The 24,049-nt window shown below is 41.1% G+C and overlaps 1 protein-coding gene across 2 annotated transcripts in view; it reads right to left on the bottom strand.

Moving 5' to 3' along the window:
- HOMER1 (homer scaffold protein 1) overlaps positions 1-17,288 on the bottom strand; it is a 123,480-nt gene extending 106,192 nt beyond the window's left edge. The window contains exon 1 of one of the 2 annotated variants that reach the window (XM_082458222.1): positions 15,925-17,288. In XM_082458222.1, the coding sequence (XP_082314348.1) occupies positions 15,925-15,929 (5 nt within the window). In that variant the 5' untranslated portion in view covers positions 15,930-17,288. The remainder of the gene's footprint in view (positions 1-15,924) is intronic. The other variant, XM_082458221.1, reaches the window with a different exon arrangement.
- Between the last annotated feature and the right edge of the window lie 6,761 nt (positions 17,289-24,049).

Raw genomic sequence — 24,049 nt, 5'->3', positions numbered from 1 at the left:
TCTTATAAAATTAATTACAGTAGAATAGGTGATTATTCCTATCAAATAATATTTATGGCTGTGTTGGGTCTTCATTTCTGTGTGAGGGCTTTCTCTAGTTGTGGCAAGCGGGGGCCACTCCTCATCGCGGTGCGCGGGCCTCTCACTATCGCGGCCTCTCTTGCTGCGGAGCACAGGCTCCAGACGCGCAAGCTCAGTAATTGTGGCTCACGGGCCCAGTTGCTCCGCAGCATGTGGGATCTTCCCACACCAGGGCTCGAACCCATGTCCCCTGCATTGGCAGGCAGATTCTCAACCACTGCGCCACCAGGGAAGCCCACATATAATATTTAAACCTCAACTTCCTTACTGAGAATTAATATTTTCATGGTTCCATCAAGGCCTCCCAAATCAGGATGTTTCAAGATAATCAATGAAATTAGAACATTAAACAGCTTAAGTTCTTTGGATATAAAATACAGGAGGAAGGGGTTTTTTAATGGGTATTTTATTAGAAGGTGATAAAGTCTACAATCTTATCTTTGGCTTTCAGTAATACTAGAACTTAAAAAAATGTTTTCATGTTCTTTATTTATAAGTCAAAAAAACACAAAACTTAATTTTAATACCAGAAATGTAACTGTGTAAAAACTCTAGTTATAATAACTGTGATTTATTAAGTAGTTCCTATTGCCACAATGTTTTAACAACTTGTTTATATGTGATCCTTTAACCTTCATAATTCTATCCCCATTTTACAGATGAGGAAACTGAGACATACAACACTTAAGTAACCTGCCCAAGATCACAGAGCTAAGAGGATCAATAATTTAAATGCAGCCACTGGCTGGTTCAAGAGACCTCATTTGATTTCTAAACTGCTCTGCCTGTATTATGCTATGCTATTCTATATCACAGCTAGAGCTTCTGCAGTCTAAATCCATCTCTCGATGTTAAATTAAAAAAAAAACAAACAAACTTTAAAAAATGGTGCCAGTCCCATCAATTTATAGCTTGATGGTGAAATTAAAGTTTATAGAACAAAAGGTGAAGTAAAATTTATTTCACTTCAAAGTCTCTGTTTCTTAACTGATTCTAACTACTACAAAAAAAGAAAAATGCTGTTCAATTTGCTAGTTAAGACATATTCCTCCAGCATGAAAGTCCCCATAAAAAATAAAATGCTATCCAAGCTGTCATGATAGTGAAATTAGAATTAGCCAAGGAGTACAGGTACTTTGAATGACTAGAAAGAAATCAAAGCCTACCCATCCAAGAAGACTAAGAATATTTACATTTATCAAGAGTAAGAAAGACAGGGTAAGTTAAAGTTGCAAAACTGCTTCCAAAATAGTAATACTGTACTGAGTTCTCAATAGGCATCAGAGCAATGTCGAGTGCTTACGCCAATCAATTAACCTCTGTGACTTTCCCCAGTATGACAGAAGAAAAAATTCAGTAAAGGACCTCTCTGCACTCTGGTTCCCCATGAATGCATGTGTGTGTTGTGTGTGGCGTGTGTACAGGGCACAAGTCGGGGATGGGGAGATAAATAGTAAATGGAGCCCCAGAACTCAGGAGAGCTCCAGGACATGCCACAGGACTAGGCTCCAGGATGCTTCCCACAGAAAAGGCTTCAAATGTTAAGAAACTGGTGCCATTCTGGCAAACTTAATACTTACTAGGTTGGTTTCCTAAGATAAGAATGTTCTCTACAGAAGGAAAAGGGCCACTGGGGTGGGGAAAAGTGGCATATGAAAATAACTCTAAATAGAACCCTACCAAAATTGGACATACCTCTTTTGTGCTTCGTTTTTAGCAGAATGGAGGCCAGGAAAGCCCTTCTAAGGCACAGTTCTCTGCTCCTCAGGTACAGGAGCAACCTGGATTTAGACTGTTTCCACAACAGGAGCACCAAAACCTGTGGCTTTAACCTCAGGTGGGCCCTCCAAGCTCCTCACTGTTCATGGTCGGTAATCTCTCCCATTCTTCACCTCTCTTCCCAAGGCTCTGACCAAACTTCATCCTCTACACCAGGGGTCCCCAACGCCCGGGCCATGGACCGGTACCGGTCCGTGGCCTGTTAGGAACCAGGCCACATAGCAGGAGGAGAGCGGTGGATGAGTGAGCGAAGCTTCATCTGCCGCGCCCCATCGCTCCGCAGAGCTCCCATTACTGCCCGAACCACATCCCTCCCCCAACCCCATGGAAAAACTGTCTTCCACAAAACCGGTCCCCCGTGCCAAAAAGGTTGGGGACTGCTGCTCTACATTCTCAGAAGATGGCCTTGTCTTTCATCATTTTCTAGAATACATGCCCATGAAGGCAAGACTCTTTGTTCACAGATGTAGCTCATATACTTAGAATAGTGCCTGACGCATAGCAGGCATTTAGAATAAATATTTGTTTACTACATGAATCAGGGAATGAATTGAGGAAATGGAGTCCCCCAGCTAAGGAACCCCCTCCCAGTCTCCTGCCCTTTAACCTACAAACTTAACCCAATCATATCCTTCCATACATACTTCCCTCCAGTCTACAAGGAAGATATGCCTCCTATTTAAGGTTAACTATTTCTCCTGGGCTCCAGATTGCGTTCTCTCCCATCTCCTCTCTCAGTAATTATCCCTCTGTACTCTAATTTTTAAATACCCCTAGCTATGGACTCCTTTCTCAGGGCCTAAGAAGAATGCTTAGTCCCATTTTGAAAACAAAACCACAACAATTTCTTGAACTCTAGAGCTTGCTGAAGCTACACTCTATTTCAGAGAGGCTTAGTCTTAAAGGAAAAGCCTACACTCATGGTCCCTGCTTCCTCATCCTTCATTAGCACCATCACCCGGTGGCAATTTGGCTTCCACCCCAGGCTGCTCAAACTTCCCAAGGTAAGGTCGTTAAAGGACCACTACTTACCCAACCTAATAGATACTTTTTGCCTCATTTGATGTTTCTGCTACATTTGATCCTAGCTACTCATTTCTGGAAACTCACTTTCTTGGCTTTTCGACACTGTTCTCTCACTGTTCTAGCCTGACAGCTCTCTCAGCTTCTTTGCTGCCCCTTAAATGTCTATTTCCCCAGAGAGGTCTGATCTGCCCTTTTCTATAAATATCCTGAATGAGTTCATCCACATTCAAAGTTTCAACCACTACTTATATATTCTAATGACTCCCAAAACTCTATCATCAGCCTAGTTCTCTTTTCCTGAATACCAGACCTGGATACCCAACTATAAGACATTCCCACGTAGTTGGCCATAAATACATCAATTTTTACTCAATTTGTCATCTCACCTCACTGCAAACTTGCTTTTCTCCTTGTTCCCCATCTCAACTAATGGCTGACCAAGCCAATCTCCTTACCCCTCTATATCAACAGAGTTCATTGTCAACGCCTATAGACAGTACTAGTTAAATCTCTTTTGAATTCAGCCCATGTTCTACTCTACCTTAATTCAAGCCATTATTCTTGACTAAGCTGCTGCCACTAACCTATTACACAATTAAATTTGAGGATCTCCAAGACCCCCACTCATTTCTCTCTCATATACACACACCCCTCCTCCAAGTCTAAAACTTCTTCCCATATTGTAACCTGAGTAGTTAATCTAAAACACGAGCATGGTATTAACTATACCAGCTTAAAATTGTTCCTTTGCTCACCACTATGTAAAGCAATGGCCTCTAAAGTGGGGTACAGGAATAAGTTATTTTCTCCTCTTTCATTTCTATTTTTATGTTTTATAATATATATGTACGTGTGTTTACAAACACACAGTAGGACATGCAACTTATAAATATACACATATGAAGGAATATGCTCAACATCTTTCATTGATATGGGTGCCACAAAAACATGTGGAGACCACTAATCTACAGAAAGTACAATCCTCTAACATGACACAGCCATCATCTAGCCCTGGACTAACTTTCTAGCCAAATCTACTTTTATATTATATCTGAGTTATGCCAAACTACCTTAAACTTTCTAACTAGCATATGCCACCTTTGAAGCTAGCTGTACCTTTGCCACTCCCCTCCCCAAAATACCCTAACAACCTCCTCACACATTTTCCCTCTCCTCACTGACCCCCCCGGCCCTCATCAACTCTTGTTTGTTCTTCAAAGCTCCAAACAAACATAACTGGCTACGTGAAGCTTTCTCTGACCTTCCCTGGTAGAGGTGGGCACTTCCCTCTCTGTGCTGGCAAATACAACATACATCTCTATTACAGCACTTAAGTCACAGTAATGTAATTTCTTGTTTACATGACTGTCTACTCATCTTTGTATTGCCAGCGCCCAGCGTGACTCATGACACAAATAAAGTGCTTAATGTTTGTTACAAGTGCTCAAGAGGCACAGTGCTAAGGAACAAACTGTAGCAACACCTTAGCTACCTGACACGTTGAGAGAGTAAGTGCTCTGCTTTGCTGCGGTTTGGGCTGATGATCAACTTTAACTTTTAAATTTTAAGATGTGGTTATATCATGCACTGAGTCTTCTGGTGAAATCAAAGAGATTTTTAGAAAGTCAACACTTCATCATCCACCAAATGCTAATCAATTAACCATCAACAGTGTCAACACATTCTGAAAGATGCCCTATACAAATTCAAAAGCTAAGGCTCAGTGATTCCGGTCAAACATGGCAAATTAATTGCACACATATATCTTCCGTTCCTGAAACTACACTAAAATGAAAGTGAAGGGAAAAAGAAGGTATAAACCCATGAAACCAAAGAACAGAAGTGACTCCACTGTGTAATTTTAATACAATTTTGAAAGAAGTAATTTGGAAGAAGGAATAGTACGTGATTTGGCAAAGCCAAGGAAATTGTATAGTGCCTGCAAAAAGGGAACTAAAGAGTGAACAACTTGCTGGCCAGAATTCAGAGGCAAAGGAATTGCAGGAGAGGGTGTGAGGTATGGGACTGATACTGGGGAGTTGATCCAAAGTTTATGTAACAGAACAATGAGAGTTCCCTTCCCCCCTTTCCCACCCTCCATAGTCAAGCAACTACCTTTACCAATAGCAGAAAACAAGGATGAAGCATTAAGAGAAAGGCTGCAAACCCTCCCCTTCATGGTTTTCAGTTTACAGCAGGTAATATGCCTCCTGGGTATATACTTTGCTCTCAGAATGCCAAGAGGTATATACATTGGAAGGTTGTTCTCTAGAGTGAACAGTCTCAAAGAAAAGACCTACAATCTCAGAGAACAGATCTCTACTACTGACACCTGGAAATCACCCAAGAAAATGGCCTGTTCACCACCTAAATGCCTAACATGAAGCCCACCGGTGACAGGACTCACTGGGTCACAGAGAGCTTCTAACCAGCTTTTTAGTATCTTACTCTTACACACAGCTCAGGATTACCAGATATTCCAGGAAAGTTTCCATCATGAAAGAAGAAACTAAACAAACAAAAAAGGAACACAAAAGAAAATTTAGGGAACAGAAAACAAAACTTCAAAACACTATAAGTGTCCTCAAATCGATGACATATTGAGAAAGAAGACCTGGAAATTTAAAATTATGTGAAAATTAAAAATCCAATAAAAGTATTAGAAGATGAAGTCAAGGAAATTTCCTTAGAAGGCAGGATAAAAAGAAAAAAACTGGTAGATAAGACAAAAAGAAGGTTACCATCCAACTAATAGGTCATAAAGAGAAAAAAATGTATGAAATGATATTTTTTAAAAAGAGAAGAAAATCTCCCAAACTTAGGGAAGTTGACAGGCTGAAATGGTCCAGCAGTGACCAAAAGAACAATTAAAAAAAAAAAAAAAAAACAAAAAGTGCCACACCACATCATCGTGAAATTTTTGAACAGCAGAGGAAAAAAAATAAATCCTAAAACATTCCGAAGTGGGGTAAGAGTAACACGTGAAGGAATAGGAATCAGAAACAAACAGGCTTCAACAGGAACACTGGAAACTAGAAGACAATAGATCAGTGCCTTCACAGTAATGAGAGAAAATTACTTCCTGTCTAGAGATCTAGCCTCAATTGAGGGGGAGGGCACTTTCACATATGTCTCAAAAAAGTTATCTCCTACCTAGTCATTTTCAGGTAACTACAGGAAAAGGAGATTCAGTAAAACAAAAGGCTAAATGAAGAAAACAAACAGTGTCCAGGAAACAGGAGATATGATGCCTCCCCACCGCCCCCAAAAAAAATTAAGGGAAAGTCTAGTATGAGGACTATATAATATGCCTAAAGAGTAACCAGTCCATAGTGGAGCAGGAATGCAGAGGACTACAGATTTTTAAAAGTTGAAAACAAACAAACAAAAAAATGGAATGGTCATACTGACACTTGAGCATTTGGAAAATATCCATAGGTATTTGATGTGGTGCAGCAGGCAGAATTCTAAGATGGCCCCTAGATTACTGCCCCCTGGTGGGCATTTTCTGCATAAAACTCTCACCTTAAGTATGGGTAGAAGGGTTGAATAGGATGGGATGTCACACAGGTAATTAGGTCACTAATCAGCTGACTTTCAACTAATCAAAAGGGAGGGTACCCTGGGTGGCCCTGACTTATTTAGGCGAGTCCTTTAGAAGAAGATGAAGCACCAGAGAGGGGCTCCTCCTGCTGGCCTTGAAGTCACAGTCACTTTGAGTTCTGTAGCTGCAAGGAAATGAATTCAGCCAACAACCACGGGAGCTTTGAGGGAGATGCTGATCCACAGATAAGACTCTAGTCCCAACTGCCACCTTGACTGCTGCTGCCTTGTGAGACCCTGAGCAGAAGACCCTGTTAAGGTGCCTGGATTCCTGACTCACAGAAACTGAGATAAATGGGTGTTGTTTTAAAGCCACTAAAATTACGGTGATTTGTCACACAGCAACAGAAAACTAATACGATAGGATGTGGACAAACTTAAGGATAGCTAAACAGGATAAACAACTTAGAAGGAAATCATACTTCCTCCAAAAGCATAAAAACTTCAGGAGTCAGACTTCCCTGGTGGCACAGTGGTTAAGAATCCGCCTGCCAGGGCAGGGGACACGGGTTCGAGCCCTGGTCCACGAAGATCCCACATGCCACGGAGCAACTAAGCCCGTGCGCCACAACTACTGAGCCTGCGCTCCAGAACCCGCGAGCCACAACTACTGAGCCCGCGTGCCTAGAGCCCGTGCTCCGCAACAAGAGAAGCCCACGCACTGCAATGAAGAGTAGCCCCTGCTCGCCGCAACTAGAGAAAGACCGCATGCAGCAACGAAGACCCAATGCAGCCAAAAATAGAAATAAATTAAAATAAATTAAAAAACAAAAACAAAAAAAACTTCAGGAGTCAAAGCAGTGTCAGGTAGTTTCAAAATAATACATTCCGAAATGCCAGAAAGCAGACGTCACTCTGAAGAAAGGGGCGTTAACTGGTAAGTACTGCTGGAGGTAATCAGGTTTAAAGAGACAGAGATCAGTTTCAAGTTGTCCTGGATCTTTTAGCTTATAAACAGTAGATAAAAGGTTCAATCAGGGTTTCCCCCTTTAGTTCAAATTTATAATGTTTTGCAATTTGCAAGCAGAGAAAAGAAAGCTTCAAGAATCATCGAGGCTTCTGAATGGACAGAAGTTTCTCAAACGTAAGCTTCGTTTTTCAAACGCCATGACTCTCTAAGTAAGGTCCTTGGACCAACATCAACATCACCTGAGAAGTTATTGGAACAGCAAATTCGTGGGCCTCACTTCCAGACCTACTGAATCAAAAACGTGGGTTGAAGTCCAGCAATCTGTGTTTTTAACAAGCCCTCCAGGTGATTCTGATGCAAGTTCAAATTTGAGAACTACTAATCTAGTGTGAATTTCTGCCGCTACCCTGCTATGCTCTGGTCTTCCTTCTTGAGTCAAGAGTTAAAGCATTTCCAAACCTACTGTATCCAACCTAGATCAAAGTATCACAGTCACTAACACATGGTAGGAGCTCAAAAAGTGTTTGCCAAATAAATAAGAGATTAGGATTCAGGTATATTTCTTTCACCAGAGGGTTTTTAGAACACTGGCTATGAATGCCTTCAGGCGTGACATGCTCTCTTCACTTTCCCACAGTCCCCACCAATCCTTACTACCTTCTACCTTATATATTCACACATTTTTCTGCCCAGCCAATGATAGCATTAGAGTTTGGGACCTCTGGGGGAAAAGATTCAGAAAGAATAACAATTTTAAATCTGTATACAATATGGCCCAGCTGTCTCCTACGAATTCTAGGGAATCAAACAACTTACAGCTGTTGCATGATGATTCAGGAATTGTACTGTATGCTACAAGTGATCCTTCCACTTGTGGGTCTCATGGTCCAACATTAAGCTCTAGGAAAAGTGTTTCAAGATAACATCTTAAGCATTCTTTTTCTGGTCTGAAGTCTTCAGAGAAGTAGACCCTGCTTCCTCACATATTCTTGAGGCTCATGTGTCCAGTAACTACAAGAGCAGTTAACAGGGCTTTGACTGATGGAATTTACACTGTAGAATCAACTTTGGAAACTATACAAAACACATGTAATAACATTTCAATTCATTTATGAGAAAGACTTCAGTGTATTTAAAATATAATGCACTGAGCAGACAATGATTACGCTAAAATTAGAATGCACTTTCTTTCAGTACCATCTAAAAGGAAAACAACATACATTTAGTTAAAACTCACTATCAAGACACTAAGCTTACATTAAATTAGAATTTTTTTTTTTTAACTATGAGGGGTTAGAAACCCCCCCTGTATATGTGAGCATCCATTTAGGATCCCCTGAGCTAATGGTAGGAACCCCAAGGAGCTGGAGATATAGCACATGTTCTGCCCCTGCATAATCCCCCCATGTCACATTTTCCCTTTGAGCTCTAGCTCCAAAAAAAGTGGGGATTAGTACTAACATTCTGAACTACTCCTTACACTTAAACAAGAAACTATTTTTGCTATCATTGGTGTAATTACTTCTTTAGCCAATTTTGAAAAGAAAAATAAAATTTGAAATAAACAAGCTAAAATTGATACAAACACATAACTGTGACTGATCCTGGTAACTTTGTACTGTAGATATTAGTATTTTTTAATACCTTCACTCTTTAAACCCAAGAGAAGCTCTAAAACTTAATACATTAATCACAGAGAAACTTAAAGATTCAGAAAGACTCAACAAAATTTCACAATCGTATGTCCCAGAAATAAACATGGTAGCACTTTAATGAATTTCCTTCAAATCTTTTTATGCATGTACAGATGTATTTTATATAGTTGAGAATATACAGTTTTGCATCCTGGTTTCTAAACGACCACTGCACCATCTTTGAAAATATTTTTCAGGCTAGCTTCCTACCATATGACTAGCTTATAGTTTACCCACAGATCATACACTAATTACTCCAAATATACTAATATGCTACCAAGTAAAACTAAGTAGCAATATTGCCATTAATGTCTTATTACCCTCACATTAACATAGGCATAGCAATAAATATCAATTTAGCATTAAAAAAATAGTAAATGAAAGCAACAATAAAAATAGACAACTAAAATCCTATATATTTTCAGTTGAGTAGGGAAAAAAGGCAGCCTGCAAGATCCAGAACTTTTTTTTTTAATCAACAGAACCTCAAGGAAGATGAGTTGAAGGGTGATTTGTGAGTCTTCCCATTCAGCTGAATGTATACAGATCCCTGGCAAAACTGAGTACACAAGAGTAGGTGGAATCCTCATTCTGTAAACATCTTGGGAGCTGGCAGGGTGATTAAGCAAAGCACATGAATTTTAATGTTAAAAGTCATATGACAGAGATTCATAACTACAGAGGACAGAAAACAGCAGTTTTACAAGATAAGCAAAAAGAAAGCACAGAAACGTAAAAGGATAAGCTAAGCACACTCAAATATTACAGTTGGTTCAAAATAATTGTCCTACCTAAGTTTAGTCATGTACAGACTTACCTTCCACAAAGGAACACGGACAGAAATTTTCTAATACGAGTACTTTGAGCTCTTTGATAGTCAAATCCACTTAAGAGAATTTCGTAGAGACCGTTATTAAGAGCCTAATGGGGGAAACTGAAAGTAACTAGGGCAGAAAATACCAACTCATAGAAAAGCCTTATTCAAAATAACCGTCTTAAACTTCATACTTAAATGAAACAGAAGGAAAGCAACACTACTTAAGATTGAGGCATGCTTAAATGTAAAGGTTAAAGGATCCAACAATTTACCAAGAAAATTTATCAGAAGAAGAATTGGTACATCCAACTTATACCCAACTGCTAGGAATCGGCATTTTCTGTACACTAAGAGTGGGGTCTAATTCCCCAGATCCCTTCAACTTACACCGCACGTGTGAGCTCTGCTACAACCTAGGTGGTTAGGAAACACACTGTACAGTACTCAGAGAGATACGTACCAGAGCTGCGGCTCTCTATCTCCGTCCTCCTACTAAAGACAGGGACAAATGAGGAGCAAGCCCTTCTGTGGGCGGGGCAGGGGTCAAGGACACTCTCTTCCACAGCCCTCTGGACTCTGAGGCATGTGGACACATGGATCCAGATGTGCCCATAGACATGACATCATAAACATGACTTAAAACAACCTAATAAAGGAATAAAAGCTGTTTGGTATCTGTGATCCCTCAGCACACTTTTTTGTTTGTGTTTAATTTCTGTCTAACTCTTGTTTGGTAATTTTACAGAAAGCCCTCAGTTCTTAAAACTGCTCTGCCTTGAGGAACTGGTGCCAACTCTTTTCAGAGATAACACGGAAATGCTTCATGGTTTATGGAAGAACATTAAAAGAAAATGTCCATAAAGCAAAGCAATTTTTTAAAAGCTAATATTAGGTGTTAAAAGACTAACGTGATTTTTCAAAAGCTAGAGAAAGTGCAAAGGTAAACTGTACTATGAAGAGAAAGTACTGACTAGACTGCTAATTTTTCGGATTTTATAATTTTATTTTCTGATACAAAAAAGAGAACAATGACGCTTTGCCTTCTTCCAGTAGCCTATCTTAAAAGAGAAAAGATAATTATGTGTAAATGAAATTCAGATCTTAACTAAGTCAAATGTTTGTTTTACATATTTAAAATTCTTTTAGCTACACAAGAGCCATACTGGGTTCACAATTAATCATTGGGGGGAAAAAAAAACCCTCATGAGAAAGAATAGTTTGTTTCTTTTCCTTTGCAAGGTCACTAAAAAGTAATTTAGGGACTTCCCTGGTGGCTCGGTGGTTGGGAATCTGCCTGCCAGGACACGGGTTCGATCCCTGGTCCAGGAAGATCACACGTGCCATGGAGCAACTAAGCCTGTGCGCCACAACTACTGAGCCCGTGAGACGCAACTGCTGAGGCTCGCACGCCTGGAGCCCGTGCTCTGTGACAAGAGAAGCCACCGCAATGAGAAGCCCACACACTGCAGTGAAGAGTAGCCCCTGCTCGCCAAGAAAGCCGGCAAGCAGCAACAAAGACCCAACACATCCAAAAAAAACAAGTAATTTAGTTTTGTACCTGTAAAAGTAATTCTAAATTATACCTACCAGAGAAGTGAGATTTTTTAAAACTTTTAAAAACAAGATGAGAAATAAATAAAACACAAGTGGAGGGTAATGACAAAGCACAAAAAAAGGTAACATATACATGTGATTAATTTCAACTGCTTCCCTAAAAAATGTTGCTTAAAACAAGCAGCACTGATTCTCAGCAATTTCATGTTATTTTCAAATCAGATATTTTATTAGGGAGCACAGAAATAACCAATGTGTTACACTTATGATGGATGAAGAAAGGAAAATCAAACTGCAATTAAGAGCACAAGGTCACTGATAAATCTGTCTCTTTTAACAGAGTGATAATGGATGTCCTAATTTTATAGTATACAGAGATATGTTGTGAAAATTAAGATTTTTTAACCTAAAAGTAAGACTCAGTTCTGTATGATTACACGTTAAAGACCACTGAATGATTAGCCTTTAAAAAGTTTTACTTACTCTTGCAATGCCCATTCAATAAGATTGGAAAATTTTATCTCAATTCCTGTAATGTATATAAATGCTGCTTATCACATGGAGATTCTTTCGAAATGAAGATACTTAATGAGCATGAAACCTTATATTGTCTCAAAAAGCACTCAACTTTTCAAACCTCAACCGAGAAGTCTTTTTGATTTCTAGGAAAATCTCAATCATTCCACAAACATAATCAATCTCTTAAACTATAGGGTCACTTTACTGTATAAGCCATGGGTCATTACAAATATGCAACACAAACAAGAAACTGCACATTTCATTCAACTAAACAGATCCTAACTGAGAAATAAAGCTATTTAAAATGCCTTATATTCAGTCATTTAAAAATTATATCAGGAAACACTTAAATATTTGGAACTCATTTTCCCTACTCTTCTATCCAGTGAGTTGGATTAATCTTAAATAACAAAACAAAGCAATGGAGTAACTAAAAATAAATATTACAACTAAACACCATAGGTCTGGAAAAACAAACAAACACACTGCAGTAGGGATGTTGGACCTTCTGAGATTTTAACCACCTTTTCATCTGAGACATTTAATCACTTAAAACTAAACTGAGTTTACAACTAAGTATAAAGACACTTTTGTCAATCCCTTAACTGCCATGAATTCCATTTCGGGTAATTATCCTAGATCAACTTCTAAGCTATAAACTCCCTAAGGGAAGAAGCACATGTTACTAGTCTCTGTATCAGCAGTACTGAGCTGCTGTACATGCCATGTGATAGGGGTTCAAACCTGGTAAAAAGAACAAATAATTAAGACTTCCATCTAACTTTCCTGATGTTAGAAATGATTGAGTGGTTGCCTTTGCAACAAAGCCCATTCAGATTGCAGTGCATGCTGGATCAAGATTTCTGCATTTTAGCTAAAGTCCCCGGAGAGCAGCACCCAGTAGCCTGGGGCAGAAAGAGGTGTCAGCTTCCTCTCCCAGCAAAGAAGCGACTTGGTTCAGGTTGCAATGAGGCAGCACCCACTTCCATGCTTCAGGAAGTTATCTGAGGAAAGGTGGAGAAGAGGGTTTCCAGAGGCGCCCACAGGCAGGTGAGATAAATCACAAACAGCTTATCAACCTCATTTGCAGGGAAAATCACATTTTAAAAATAACTCACTCTTAATAAGAGGGGGGAGGGAATATTCCCTTGCTGAGGTCACTAAGTTGCCAATGTGAGCTAAGTAAAACAAAAGGTAGCATGAAATACCTCACTGAAGTTATGTGATTTCTGTTGCCTACTCTAATCATTCCAAAATAGCTCCTGACTCACTGCTCTCCTTAGGAGATACTACTTGGAGGACTGGGGGTCATACCTAACAAGGGCTGGGGCCCGGAAGTTTTCCTAGACTTTACCTTACATACCTGCTCTCATTTTTAGGGGTTCTGATACACCTATTTCACAAACCAATACTTCAACCACCTTCACTGTAATTAAAAACAGTTCAGGCAGCATCCAAGATACTTTGACAGATTCTGCCAACTGTCAGTTTCAGCTGTTCTTTTTCATTTCCACCACAGTTCATAAACTACTATTACAGGAGCCTTAGATTTGTTTTTTGCCTGAACTAATCACTCATTTTCTTTCAAAATCATTCCTTTTGTTTTGATTTTGCCCCTAGACTTGCAATTATATCCAAAACTAAGGCAGAGATAAATTTTTATTATAACCTAACATTAGTCAAAAATGTATTCATAAGACATGAAACTCTTCACCCACAATATTAAATTTTAGATACCTGTCAGAGTAAGGTAATTTAGGATTGCCTAGGTAAAACTTTAAAGGCCATTTAAAGCTCTGTTCCCTTTTGTTTTAAGTAGGTGCAGGAGGCTGTGCTTATTCCACAAACACTTATTAGGTACAAACACCTACTAAGTGTGGAAACTTCCACAAATGCCTTCTCTTGACAACTTAGATGAAACAAGTCACTATTACTGAGAATTGCAGCCCCAAACGCAGACTTGCAGAAAAATTATGCCATAAACATTCACTCCTTTGCCTCTCCAGTCCACCTTTAAGACTTTATTAAGGACTAATAAATTCGTTTATAAACACATTTAATTACACTGAAGTATCTAAAATCCGGGCTATGTGCAGGGTTTTTTTTTTTTTTTTTTTTCATGTTTTAAAGACCAATCCCCTTCATATTAAGTTCATCTCAAGCTTCCCTTGGTAAAACCATGGACATTCATGCAGCTTAAAGGTTGTGGAAAACCATGAATTTTCTTTCATGATGCCACCACTCCACAGCTTAGAGAGAATGCCGCCTTCAACATGAAAAACTGCCACTTGATTTTTCTTCTCTGACACGTTTTAAACATAAGAGCTGCAGACTCTCAAGGGAAGCCATATTTCAAAGGTTTTGAATAGTAGTATTTTTCAGTATTTTCTCTCATTAAAATTGGTACAATTCACCCAAAACATTTTTCAAATGCCATTATTTTCCAGCTTACATGCTTCAAAACTGCTTAGAGAAAATCTCTCCATCTGAGAGATTTACTTCAAGAAACCAACAGCAAATATGAAAACTGAAGGAGAAAAAGAAATAATTCACTTTTACAGGCTGGAAAAAATTTTAAAACTCACCTAAGACCTTCATTTTACAGGTTAAAAAAACAAGAGTCCACAAAGGTCAAGCAATTTGCCTCAGATCACCAAGCTACTAATAGCAGCACTAGAAATAGAATGAGGTATTTTAATTGCTGTTAGCAGTATCCCAAAACATGCAAGTTATATACATTGTCATCACTTTGTCATTTAAGTTTTAAAAACAAGTATCGCTCTTTCTCATCAGTTCCTGATGGACTCCTACAACGTACGTTCTACATCTTCAAACTTAAGTTAATAAACTTCAAGTTCTAATTCCAACAAAAAAGGGTAGTACTATTAAGAACTTTCTTCTGAACGTTTTAAGAATGAAAGTTTAGGTGTGCACACCCCTAAACTGTCACAACCAATTTCAGTGTCTGTCCTTTCAATCTCCGTCCCTTAACTACACTTTAGATGTGTTTTTTTCAACTACAAAAAAGAGAGGGAGAGAAAGAGAGAAAATTCTAGAAGTTCCTCTTTGACAAAAAATCATTGAAAATCTGTCAATGAAACTAGATCATTACTCCATTAATATATTATGGAAGTCTGGCTTAAATTAGGAAGAGTCACTAGCATTTTATCGAGTTACTGTGTGAAAAGTTAATTAAAGGTTGGAAAATGAACTCTTGGTTGACTTGGATCTGAAAGAAGGTATACATCTGACATTGTTAACACAAACTGAAGACTTGATCATAAAAGCGAAAAAAAAAAACAGAGAAAGTGAACAAGTTCCTTCAACAAAAAGCTGTTTCCTATTCAGGCTCTGATCTTCAACTAAATGCAGGGCACTGTGGAGTCCTCCTAAGACTTTCAGATTTTCGTTTTAAATGCCCCAATAGAGCAATTCTATAGATTTTAGCTTCGGCTATTCAAGGGCAAAAAGGAGGGCACAGTGAGGACAACAATTTACACTGGATCATTTTCAAGGACTGTAGTCTAACCACTCATTACTTTACAATTGTCCTTTGTGCACCTGATTATTCTCAAAGTACTGAGAGAACGCAGGACTTCTTTTTGGAAGATACGGGCAACAAAACCTAAGACAACACGACTTTGATTATAAACTGCTGCGGCACTTCGACCAGGAAAGGGCAGTACGTGTGGTCTTCTTAAATACCACTAATAAAGCTACATTCTGGTTACAATAATAGACGTACGTTCCTTAATTACGGCCTCCGGTGTCACTCCACAAAAATAACTTCTTAAAAGGTTAATACACCTATATTTTTAAAGTACGACCAGGTTAGCAAGGTGGCAAATTTGTTTGAAAACATAAAACACAATTCACCACCACCGCTCAGTAACACACATACATAAACAGACTCGAAGCGGGGTTAAGCACAAAATCCTTACCCCATTTTGCCCAACGAAAACTTGCTCGGAAGTTTCTGCTCTTATGCTACGGAATAACTCCAAAGGAATTTCTCCGTCCGTTATTTCGCAGTTGCTTTTCCACCCCCCGAGATCCTTTTGTGGAGGTATTTCAGTGATGCTGAAAATTCAGTTAGTTCCCTTAGGTAAAATGATTTCTCTCTGGGAAATACCAAAATGTTCAAACAGAGGTGGCATTTGCTTATTAGAGTTAAAATGCTGCGCGGAGGAGACGGTGGTCAACTCTATTCCACAAAACGAGTCTATGAATCGGGAAATGCAGAATCCAGCTTCACGGAGTCCTATAAAAAATGAGTTCAGTGGTCATTTCTCTCCTGTCCTCCTCCACACTCAGGGAGAGCCCAGGTAACTCAGCCTTTTCGGTGCTACTAAGGCTGCGGGTTCAAATTTCTCCACCACGCCAGGTCCCTGGGGGTGGAGCGTGCAACCCAATGCGACGTGCACTTGAGAGATCCCTACGAGAAAATAAAAATCCTAAACGCAGTAATGCCACTGCTTCCCTGCGCTCACATTAGAAAAAGCTATGTAGAAAAATCTCTTCGAAGTGCAAACCCAGCGGCTCGCGACGTGCACGGCACTCCACATTGGAATCTGTCTTTTAATTTTTTTCCCCCTCCTAAGACTGGGAGCAGAGAGGAGGCGGGGAGGAGGAAGAGAAGGCTGGGCAGGATCGATTCACTCTCCCGAGGAGAACACACGGAGCCATTTCCAGGCTGGCAGCAGGCTGGGGGCGCAGCGCACGCCGGGGAGCAGGGGGAGGGGGCCGGATCCCACCTCCCTCAGCCCCTGCCCGCCCCCCGTCGCCGAGCACAATGGAGCCCGGCTCGCGCCCGGCCCTTCATTCGCTGCTGCCGCTCTTCCCTCCGCTCTTCGGAGCACCGCAAGTTCGAGGCTCCGGCGGCGGAGAATGAATGAATCAGAGAACCAAGCCCCACGCTGGCCCCCGGCACCCTGCCCCCAGCTCCGGGGCGGGCCGAGCAGCGGCGAAGGACGGGGCTGAAGGGTCGACGGGCGCCCGCCCGAGCCGAGGCGGGCGGCTAATCCCGCGTCGGGACCAGGGGAAAGGGGCTCGAAGCCGCAGAACAGCCGCTGCTCCAGCGCCCCCACCCCTGCTCCTCGCCTCGCCCGCTCCGCGCCGCTGCCACACGCCGCCTCACAGTCCCCGGGCCCCGCCGCCGCCTTCTCACACTTCCATCACCGCCCGCCTTCGCCGGCCTCCAGCTCCTGCTCGGCAGAGCAGCGCTGGCCGGGCGGCCCGAAGCCCGCCGCTGCCTCCGCCTCCACCGGCCGCTCACAGAGCGGAGGGCGCCGCTTCCCAGGTCAGCGCCGCCCGCAAGAGGCGAGCGCGGCAGTGGAGCTGGCTGCGAGGGGCGGGGGAGGGGGCGGGGAGAATCGGGAGAAGTGCGGTCCCTCCCCCTGCTCGCGGGAGGGGGCGGGACGCGGCCGCGAGGACGCGGTCGGGCACCAGGGACTGGGGCGCTGATCCGTCTCGAGGGCCCGGCGGGGCCCTGAGGGTAGCGGGAGGAGGCGGCAGCTGCGAGGGCGGCGGGGACGCTCGTGGTCACGGGCCGAGCCGGCCCTCGTGGGGAGCTAGGCCAGGCGGCAGGTCCGGCGGTCCGTCCTTGCTTTCCCCCCTCCCCTAGTGGTCGGCGGCGCGCGGGCCGTGCGCTCTGCTCCTCTGCTGGCTCCTGGCCCCGCTCCCTGCCGCCACAGCCTCCTCCGCGCCCCACACCCGGTGCTCTCGCTGAGTCTCCATCCTCCCCGCAGGAGGACCTTTAAATAGCAACGTCAGCGCGCTCCTCTCCGCACACACGTCACCCGCCGTTCACGTCACCGGGGTGCGGGGGATGATGTCACGCGGCCGGAAGTACTGCTAAATTAGGGAAGGAGCAGGGGGAGGAGGACTCGGCGAGCTCCTCTGTGCCCACCTGCTCTCGCTTCTCCTTAAAGGCCAAAGCGCAGGAGACAGCCGGGAGGAGCGGCGGGAGGAGATTTCCTTGCAACAAATGTGCCAAACACAAGTGAATCATTCATAGCAACAGTGCCGAAGTGTCAAGCGGGTGATAGCCTATCTCCCACTCCCACCCCTGTTTCAGCAGCTTTCCCGGGTTTCTCAAGTCCCCACTAGCACGGAAATGTGGGAGGAGAGACTGAGCACAGTGGTAGATATGTTTCCAGCAAGACTTGGGGAAAAGCACCTTAATTTTCGAAAGAGTTATTAAATGCCATTATGGACTTAGTAGTCTTTAAAACTTTTTTTCTTTCTTAGTGGCTACCTAAATCACTAAAGAATAAAGAGCGGAGCCATGAACACTATCTTAATGATATGAAGGATAATAATGGGGTGGGGGGCATCAAATGATCTAAACGTTTTCATTTGCAAAACAGCAATGTTTTGGCATAGGATAATGAGTCAATCTTGACTTTGTTCCCTTATAATTATCGTCATGTACAACACATAGCAAATCCCAGTGTACCCTCTCAGTTCTGGTTTATCAAGATTATGAGTTTCAGTCTATGGAAATTGAAAATAAAAAAGACTACCAAATCCTTTTTGTTTAGGTATTAATACAAGCACAGTTAGACTAATTTTGTCTTCCTTAGTTTTGACCGTATAACGTATAACACAATATCTCTTAAGTATGCTGTTTTTCATTTCCTATATGGCAACGATGAGGAGCCATCTATCTATAGGTTTACTAGCTATGTGTGTGTTTGTGTCTATAATAAATCATGCTATGAATGCTCTTCAAATTCCAAATTACTACAAAGTTTTTTAAATGTCTCCGTTATTTCATAGTTTATTATTAGGTCAACTCAAATAATGAACTTTGATTTGATCTGATTTAACATGGTAACCATGGCCCCGAAACAGAGCTACTACAAAATGCCAAAGGCTATTGCTATTTCAGAGTTAGTCTATAAGTTCAGTGACCATGTTTTCCAAACCAAAATCCAAACACATCATTTAACAATAGACAAAATATTTGCAATCTGAAGTGACCTGGGAAATTCAGGACATAGGATTGCCAACCTATTTGGTGATTGTTAGGAGAGCTGTAAATGGATATCAGTGCAGTTTAAATAAAAGAAGCTAAAACTCTACGGAATTTATATCATGTGTAGTTTTTTTAAATGTTTTTAATATTAAACTACTCACATGATTCCTAATTAAGGAACATTAGTTTTTACTTCTTTCTGCATTTACGCTTTCTTGATCAGGTTAGGAGCCCAGGACTAAAGAACACCAGCCAAAAGAATTAGGACCAAGTTGCAACTAAATCAAGCTTTCTGTTATCTTCACATTATAAAATCATGATCTTGCTTATAGTTTGAAATATTGAAACTAGTTTCTATTAAGGTTATAACAAAAGTTGATCAAAAGCAAACCCCTGCTTGCCAATTTGTCTAATATATGTATCATATTAATAGAAATTGTACTAATTTATATATCAGACAAATGGAGCTTCTTAAGTGTGTATAAAATATTAAAGCAATAGAGCTATCGTTCTTCAAATAAAGTCAACTCTTGGCCCTTGCAAGTTAAAATACAAATTATTACTCTACTCAAATTTCTCTACAAGCCATTTCCTATCTAAACTAAATCACTTTTCTCTCTTTTGTGCTCTTGCCATCAATGTTAAAGCTCTCAATTTACCATTTTCAAACACTTCATTCTACCTTTTTATCATGACTTCCTCTGGTTTACAATCTTTTTTCCCCTCATCTTTACTCAACTGTCAAAACAGTATGTTATCTGCCTCCCTGCTTTTACAATGTTGACCCGTCATTAGCGTTTCTGCTTTTCAAACCTACATGGTCCCTTCTCAACTGCTCTTTTTGTCAACTGAAAATTGAGAACAACTCTTTTTTTCTATATAAATCTCAGGGTGCACTGTGATATAATTACTCGAAGTTTGTGTGATTATTTTTTATTTTAGCCTCTGCACTTAATCTAGAAAATTCTACCAATAATTGGTCAATTTTTCTTTCTAACTTATGTGGGATTAGCATATAAGGTAATACATGCGTTCATGTACCCAAAGGAATAAGTAAAACTTTGTAACATTTTATGTATCATGGTATGTCTGCTCAGAAAATACAATAATAAATTGTCTCTCTCCTCCCTTGAAACAATTCCAGTACCATTCTGAGAGGAGTCAGAGAACCATTCTATATGGCTTTCCATCTAAAAGTAAATATTTTCTCTCCTAAAACTGAGCTGATGTAACCCAAATGCTGGTCATGAATTTCCTATCCTGATTGTTTTGTTTTTTAAAGTAGTGAGCTTCCTAGAAAGCAATATATTTTCTTTTACCGGAAGAGGCAGAAAGTACTTTAGTAGAGTTTCAAATTTTTAACAGTTCCTTTTTCCCACTATGCTCTGAAAATTTGTGCAAGGTTTATGAATACCCACTGATTTTAGAATCTGTGGGCGGAGGCATCTGTTTTAGTTACAGAGTTTACTTCCGTGCCCTCAATAGGGGATGGTGATGTTCAATGGGATGTTCATAGATAGGTCATGAGATACGTCTTTTTCAATGAAAAGATATCTAGGTAATAGAAAAGCCTTCCATGAAAGAGGGTTAAAGCCAGATTTTATTTTTAATTGCTTAACATTAGGTAATAGCAACTCCCCTTCCACGTTCTCTCTTTTTCATTACCAAAATACCACTATTGCTTCAAATAAAGTCATAGGTAGAAATAATAGATTGAAAGATATCTCTCCATACCACAGAAATCTCTAGATTCCTCATTTATGTGACATAGTTATGAAGAAACTAAATAATCAGCAAAGATTAAAAGTAATAAGACTTTTTTAAAAGTTGTAGGGAAATAGAATTTATCTGGTTGATGCTCCAAAGTTATTCCATCTCCTCCATAAATGTAGCAGGTACTGGGTGCCAGTAATTTGTTTGGACTGTTTAAAACCATCTTTTACTATTATCAATAAGGTTCTGAATAGAAACAGGGTAGTTAATGGTCTCAGGGGTGAAAGTCTAAGCATTTGGCACCTCCAAGGCAATGGCTTGAGGACAACTTTTACCCTTCTGAGTATCTGCACTATTTTATCAGAGGGCTTGGGAGTGGTAGAGGAAGGGAAGTCAGAGAATTATACTTAGGAAAGATATGCTATAAAGCCCATGGACAGTGATCTCATAGAACTATCTCCTGCTCTGATTTTTACTGTAAATTCATTACTTGTTTTCTAAACATGGTTAAAGAGATACAACTAGAATCCCAGACTTGTGAAAGAACATACCAGAAAGTTTTCAATTGGTGCTGTGAGAAAATCATTGTACAACGGTTTATGTAAATTTTTAAAATATTCAGAAGAGAAGGGGATATGGTGCCTTTGAAAAAATTATCTGGCTTAACTCCAAGTTGTTTGTTTGGTTGGTTGATTGATTGTTCTAAACAGCAGTTACGGAGTACAGGCTGGAAAAATATGCAGATCTGCAGAGAGCTGGGGTAAAGAACGCAAAGTAAAGCTTGCGCTCTACCTGTGCAGTTCCTTAGAATGGAATGCTGTGGAAGCTGATTGCCATGGTAACCAATAATCTTTCTGCTGAATGGGGGAACAGGACAACCATGAGGAAAATGTTTTAAATGATCTACCTTATTTTGTGATGTTTTTGGTGCCAGCTAGGAGAAAAACACCATCCAAGGTATTTAGGACAGCCATGCTTAAAGGAAGCTGCCTTCTTTTCAAAGACACAAGGCTGAGGCAAAAACTGGGGGCTCTTTCAAAGAGAGATAAGGGGTTGAGGTGACAATTGCAAGCTCTCTGAAGCAGAACATAATTGGTAAAGACTGACATGGCTAAAGCAGGCGGAAGCAATACCTAGAAACTGTGTTGAAGGATCTCCCAAGCATAAGAGGTCAGACATTAAAAAAGATTCTTGGGCTTCCCTGGTGGCGCAGTGGTTGAGAGTCCACCTGCCAATGCAGGGCACACGGGTTCGAGCCCTGGTCTGGGAGGATCCCACATGCCACGGAGCGACTGGGCCCGTGAGCCACAATTGCTGAGCCTGCGCGTCTGGAGCCTGTGCTCCGCAACAAGAGAGGCCGCGACTGTGAGAGGCCCGCGCACCACGATGAGGAGTGGCCCCCACTTGCCACAACTAGAGAAAGCCCTCGCACAGAAACGAAGACCCAACACAGCCGTAAATAAATAAATAAATAAAATTTAAAAGTCTTTATAAAAAAAAAAAAAAGATTCTCAACATTTACGAGTTTCAGCCAAGTTAGTTTATAAGCTACTCGTGAGACTTTTTATTTCTTTTTATCTGGTTGTAAATAGTAATTTCTCTAAAGTTTAAAATGGAAATGGTAAATATATCTTTAGTCAGTATCTATTATTTTAATAATAAATAATATTCTTATCATATACATGATAAATATGTATATTGATATAGACAGATAGCTAGATAGATCTGTATTATATGCCTGTATTGACCGGGTCATCTGCAAAAATCCCTTACCCTTGGAATAAAATCCAAATTCCATGCCTTGGCCTAAGAGACACTGCATGACGGACCCCTGCCCACCTCTCTTACCTTGGTTACCACTCCTCACCCCCTCCGTTGCTACTGTGTGAGTTGGTGTGTCAACTGCAAAGGATCAGAAACCCCACCTAATGGTGACTTAAGCTAAGATTGGCTTTTATTTGCTTATTTACTTAACAAGAAGTCTGAAGTTAGCTGGTCCTACAGTTGGTTTGGAAGGTCCAGTGTATCATTAGGGTCCAGGTTCTTTCCAACCTTTCGCTCTTCTATCTTCATATGTTGGTTTTTAAACCTGGCCCTTTGTCTCATGGTTGTTAAAAGACTATTGCATTTCCAGGCATCATAGTCTCACAAAAAGCATCCAAAGCAGAAAAGGAGAGAAAGAGACAGGAATTTTCTCCTTTATGCCTGTTTTTACCAGAGAGAAAAATTCTCAAGAGGACCCCAGAAAATTCCCTCTCATGTCTCATTGGCCAGAACTGGGTTACATGCCCATCCCTAAATCAATCACTGACGCTTTGGAACAGAATTTTCATGATTCGCTTAGACAAATGACGGTTCATCCCTTGACTCTTCCCATTGTGTCTGAACAAAATTAGAGCTCTCTCAGCAAGGAAGAAGAGGCAATGGCTCTTGGACAAGCAAACCATATATTTGCCACTCGGCCCAAAGCTGCTCTGCTATTCTTGCTGCTCTTCAACTATGACAAGCTTGTTCCAAACTCAGGGCCTTTGCCGCCTGGAACACATATGCCTAAGACAGTCACACTCCTCCTTACCATTCAGGTCTATGTTCACGTTGCATCCCTTGAGAGATAACCTCCTGAACATCCCGGGGAATCTCTCTAAGTGGAGCTCTCAGGAACGAGAACTGGCAGGAAACAGAATATTCAAATTGGGTACTTCAAGGCATGCTTAATAAAGATACTACTTACAAAGGTGGGGCAGGGTGTAGGAAAACCATAAGAGAGAGGGCAATATCTGGCTTAGCAGGGCAGACCCCCCTTCTACGCCTGAAAGGACAAGAATAGAAAGCAGTGGCTAGAAACGAAACAGAGAAGATTGTGTGGACAGGAGCTGAGTCCTTGGCTTAAGGGTCATAGCCAGCCCACAGAGATCCCACAAGGAGGGAGCCCAGGAAATAAAGATCTCAACTTCACCAATAAATACCTCTCCCCTCACCCCCTCCCCATCTCCTACTGGTGGCCCCCTTCCTAAACTTGACATATAGGAAGCTAGAGGGCACAGGAGTCCAGTGATGTAGTCTATACAGGTTGTCTTCCTGGGGCAAAGAGCAGGGAGAAGAGTGCAGGGTGTATCTGGTGGGGTGAACAGAAGGAATCCAGCCCCAATCATATTCTATTTGTCAGCTGTTAGATTAACAATTATTTAGAGTTTGGCACATGGAAAAACAAGTACAGTTGAGCCTTGAGCAACATGGGGATTAGGGCACCGTCCCTCCACCCAGTGGAAAATCTGAAAATCTGAGTATAACTTTACAGTGACCGTCCCCACCTCTCCCATTCAACCAACTACCAATCACGTAGTATTACAAAATCCACATGTAAGTGGACTGTG

The sequence above is a fragment of the Balaenoptera physalus genome, assembly GCF_965194825.1.
Source record: "Balaenoptera physalus genome assembly, chromosome: 3".
In the NCBI taxonomy this organism is placed as follows: Eukaryota; Metazoa; Chordata; class Mammalia; order Artiodactyla; family Balaenopteridae; genus Balaenoptera; species Balaenoptera physalus.
The sequence above is the reverse complement of the archived record's forward strand: the minus strand, read 5'-3'. Positions and strand labels throughout refer to the sequence as shown.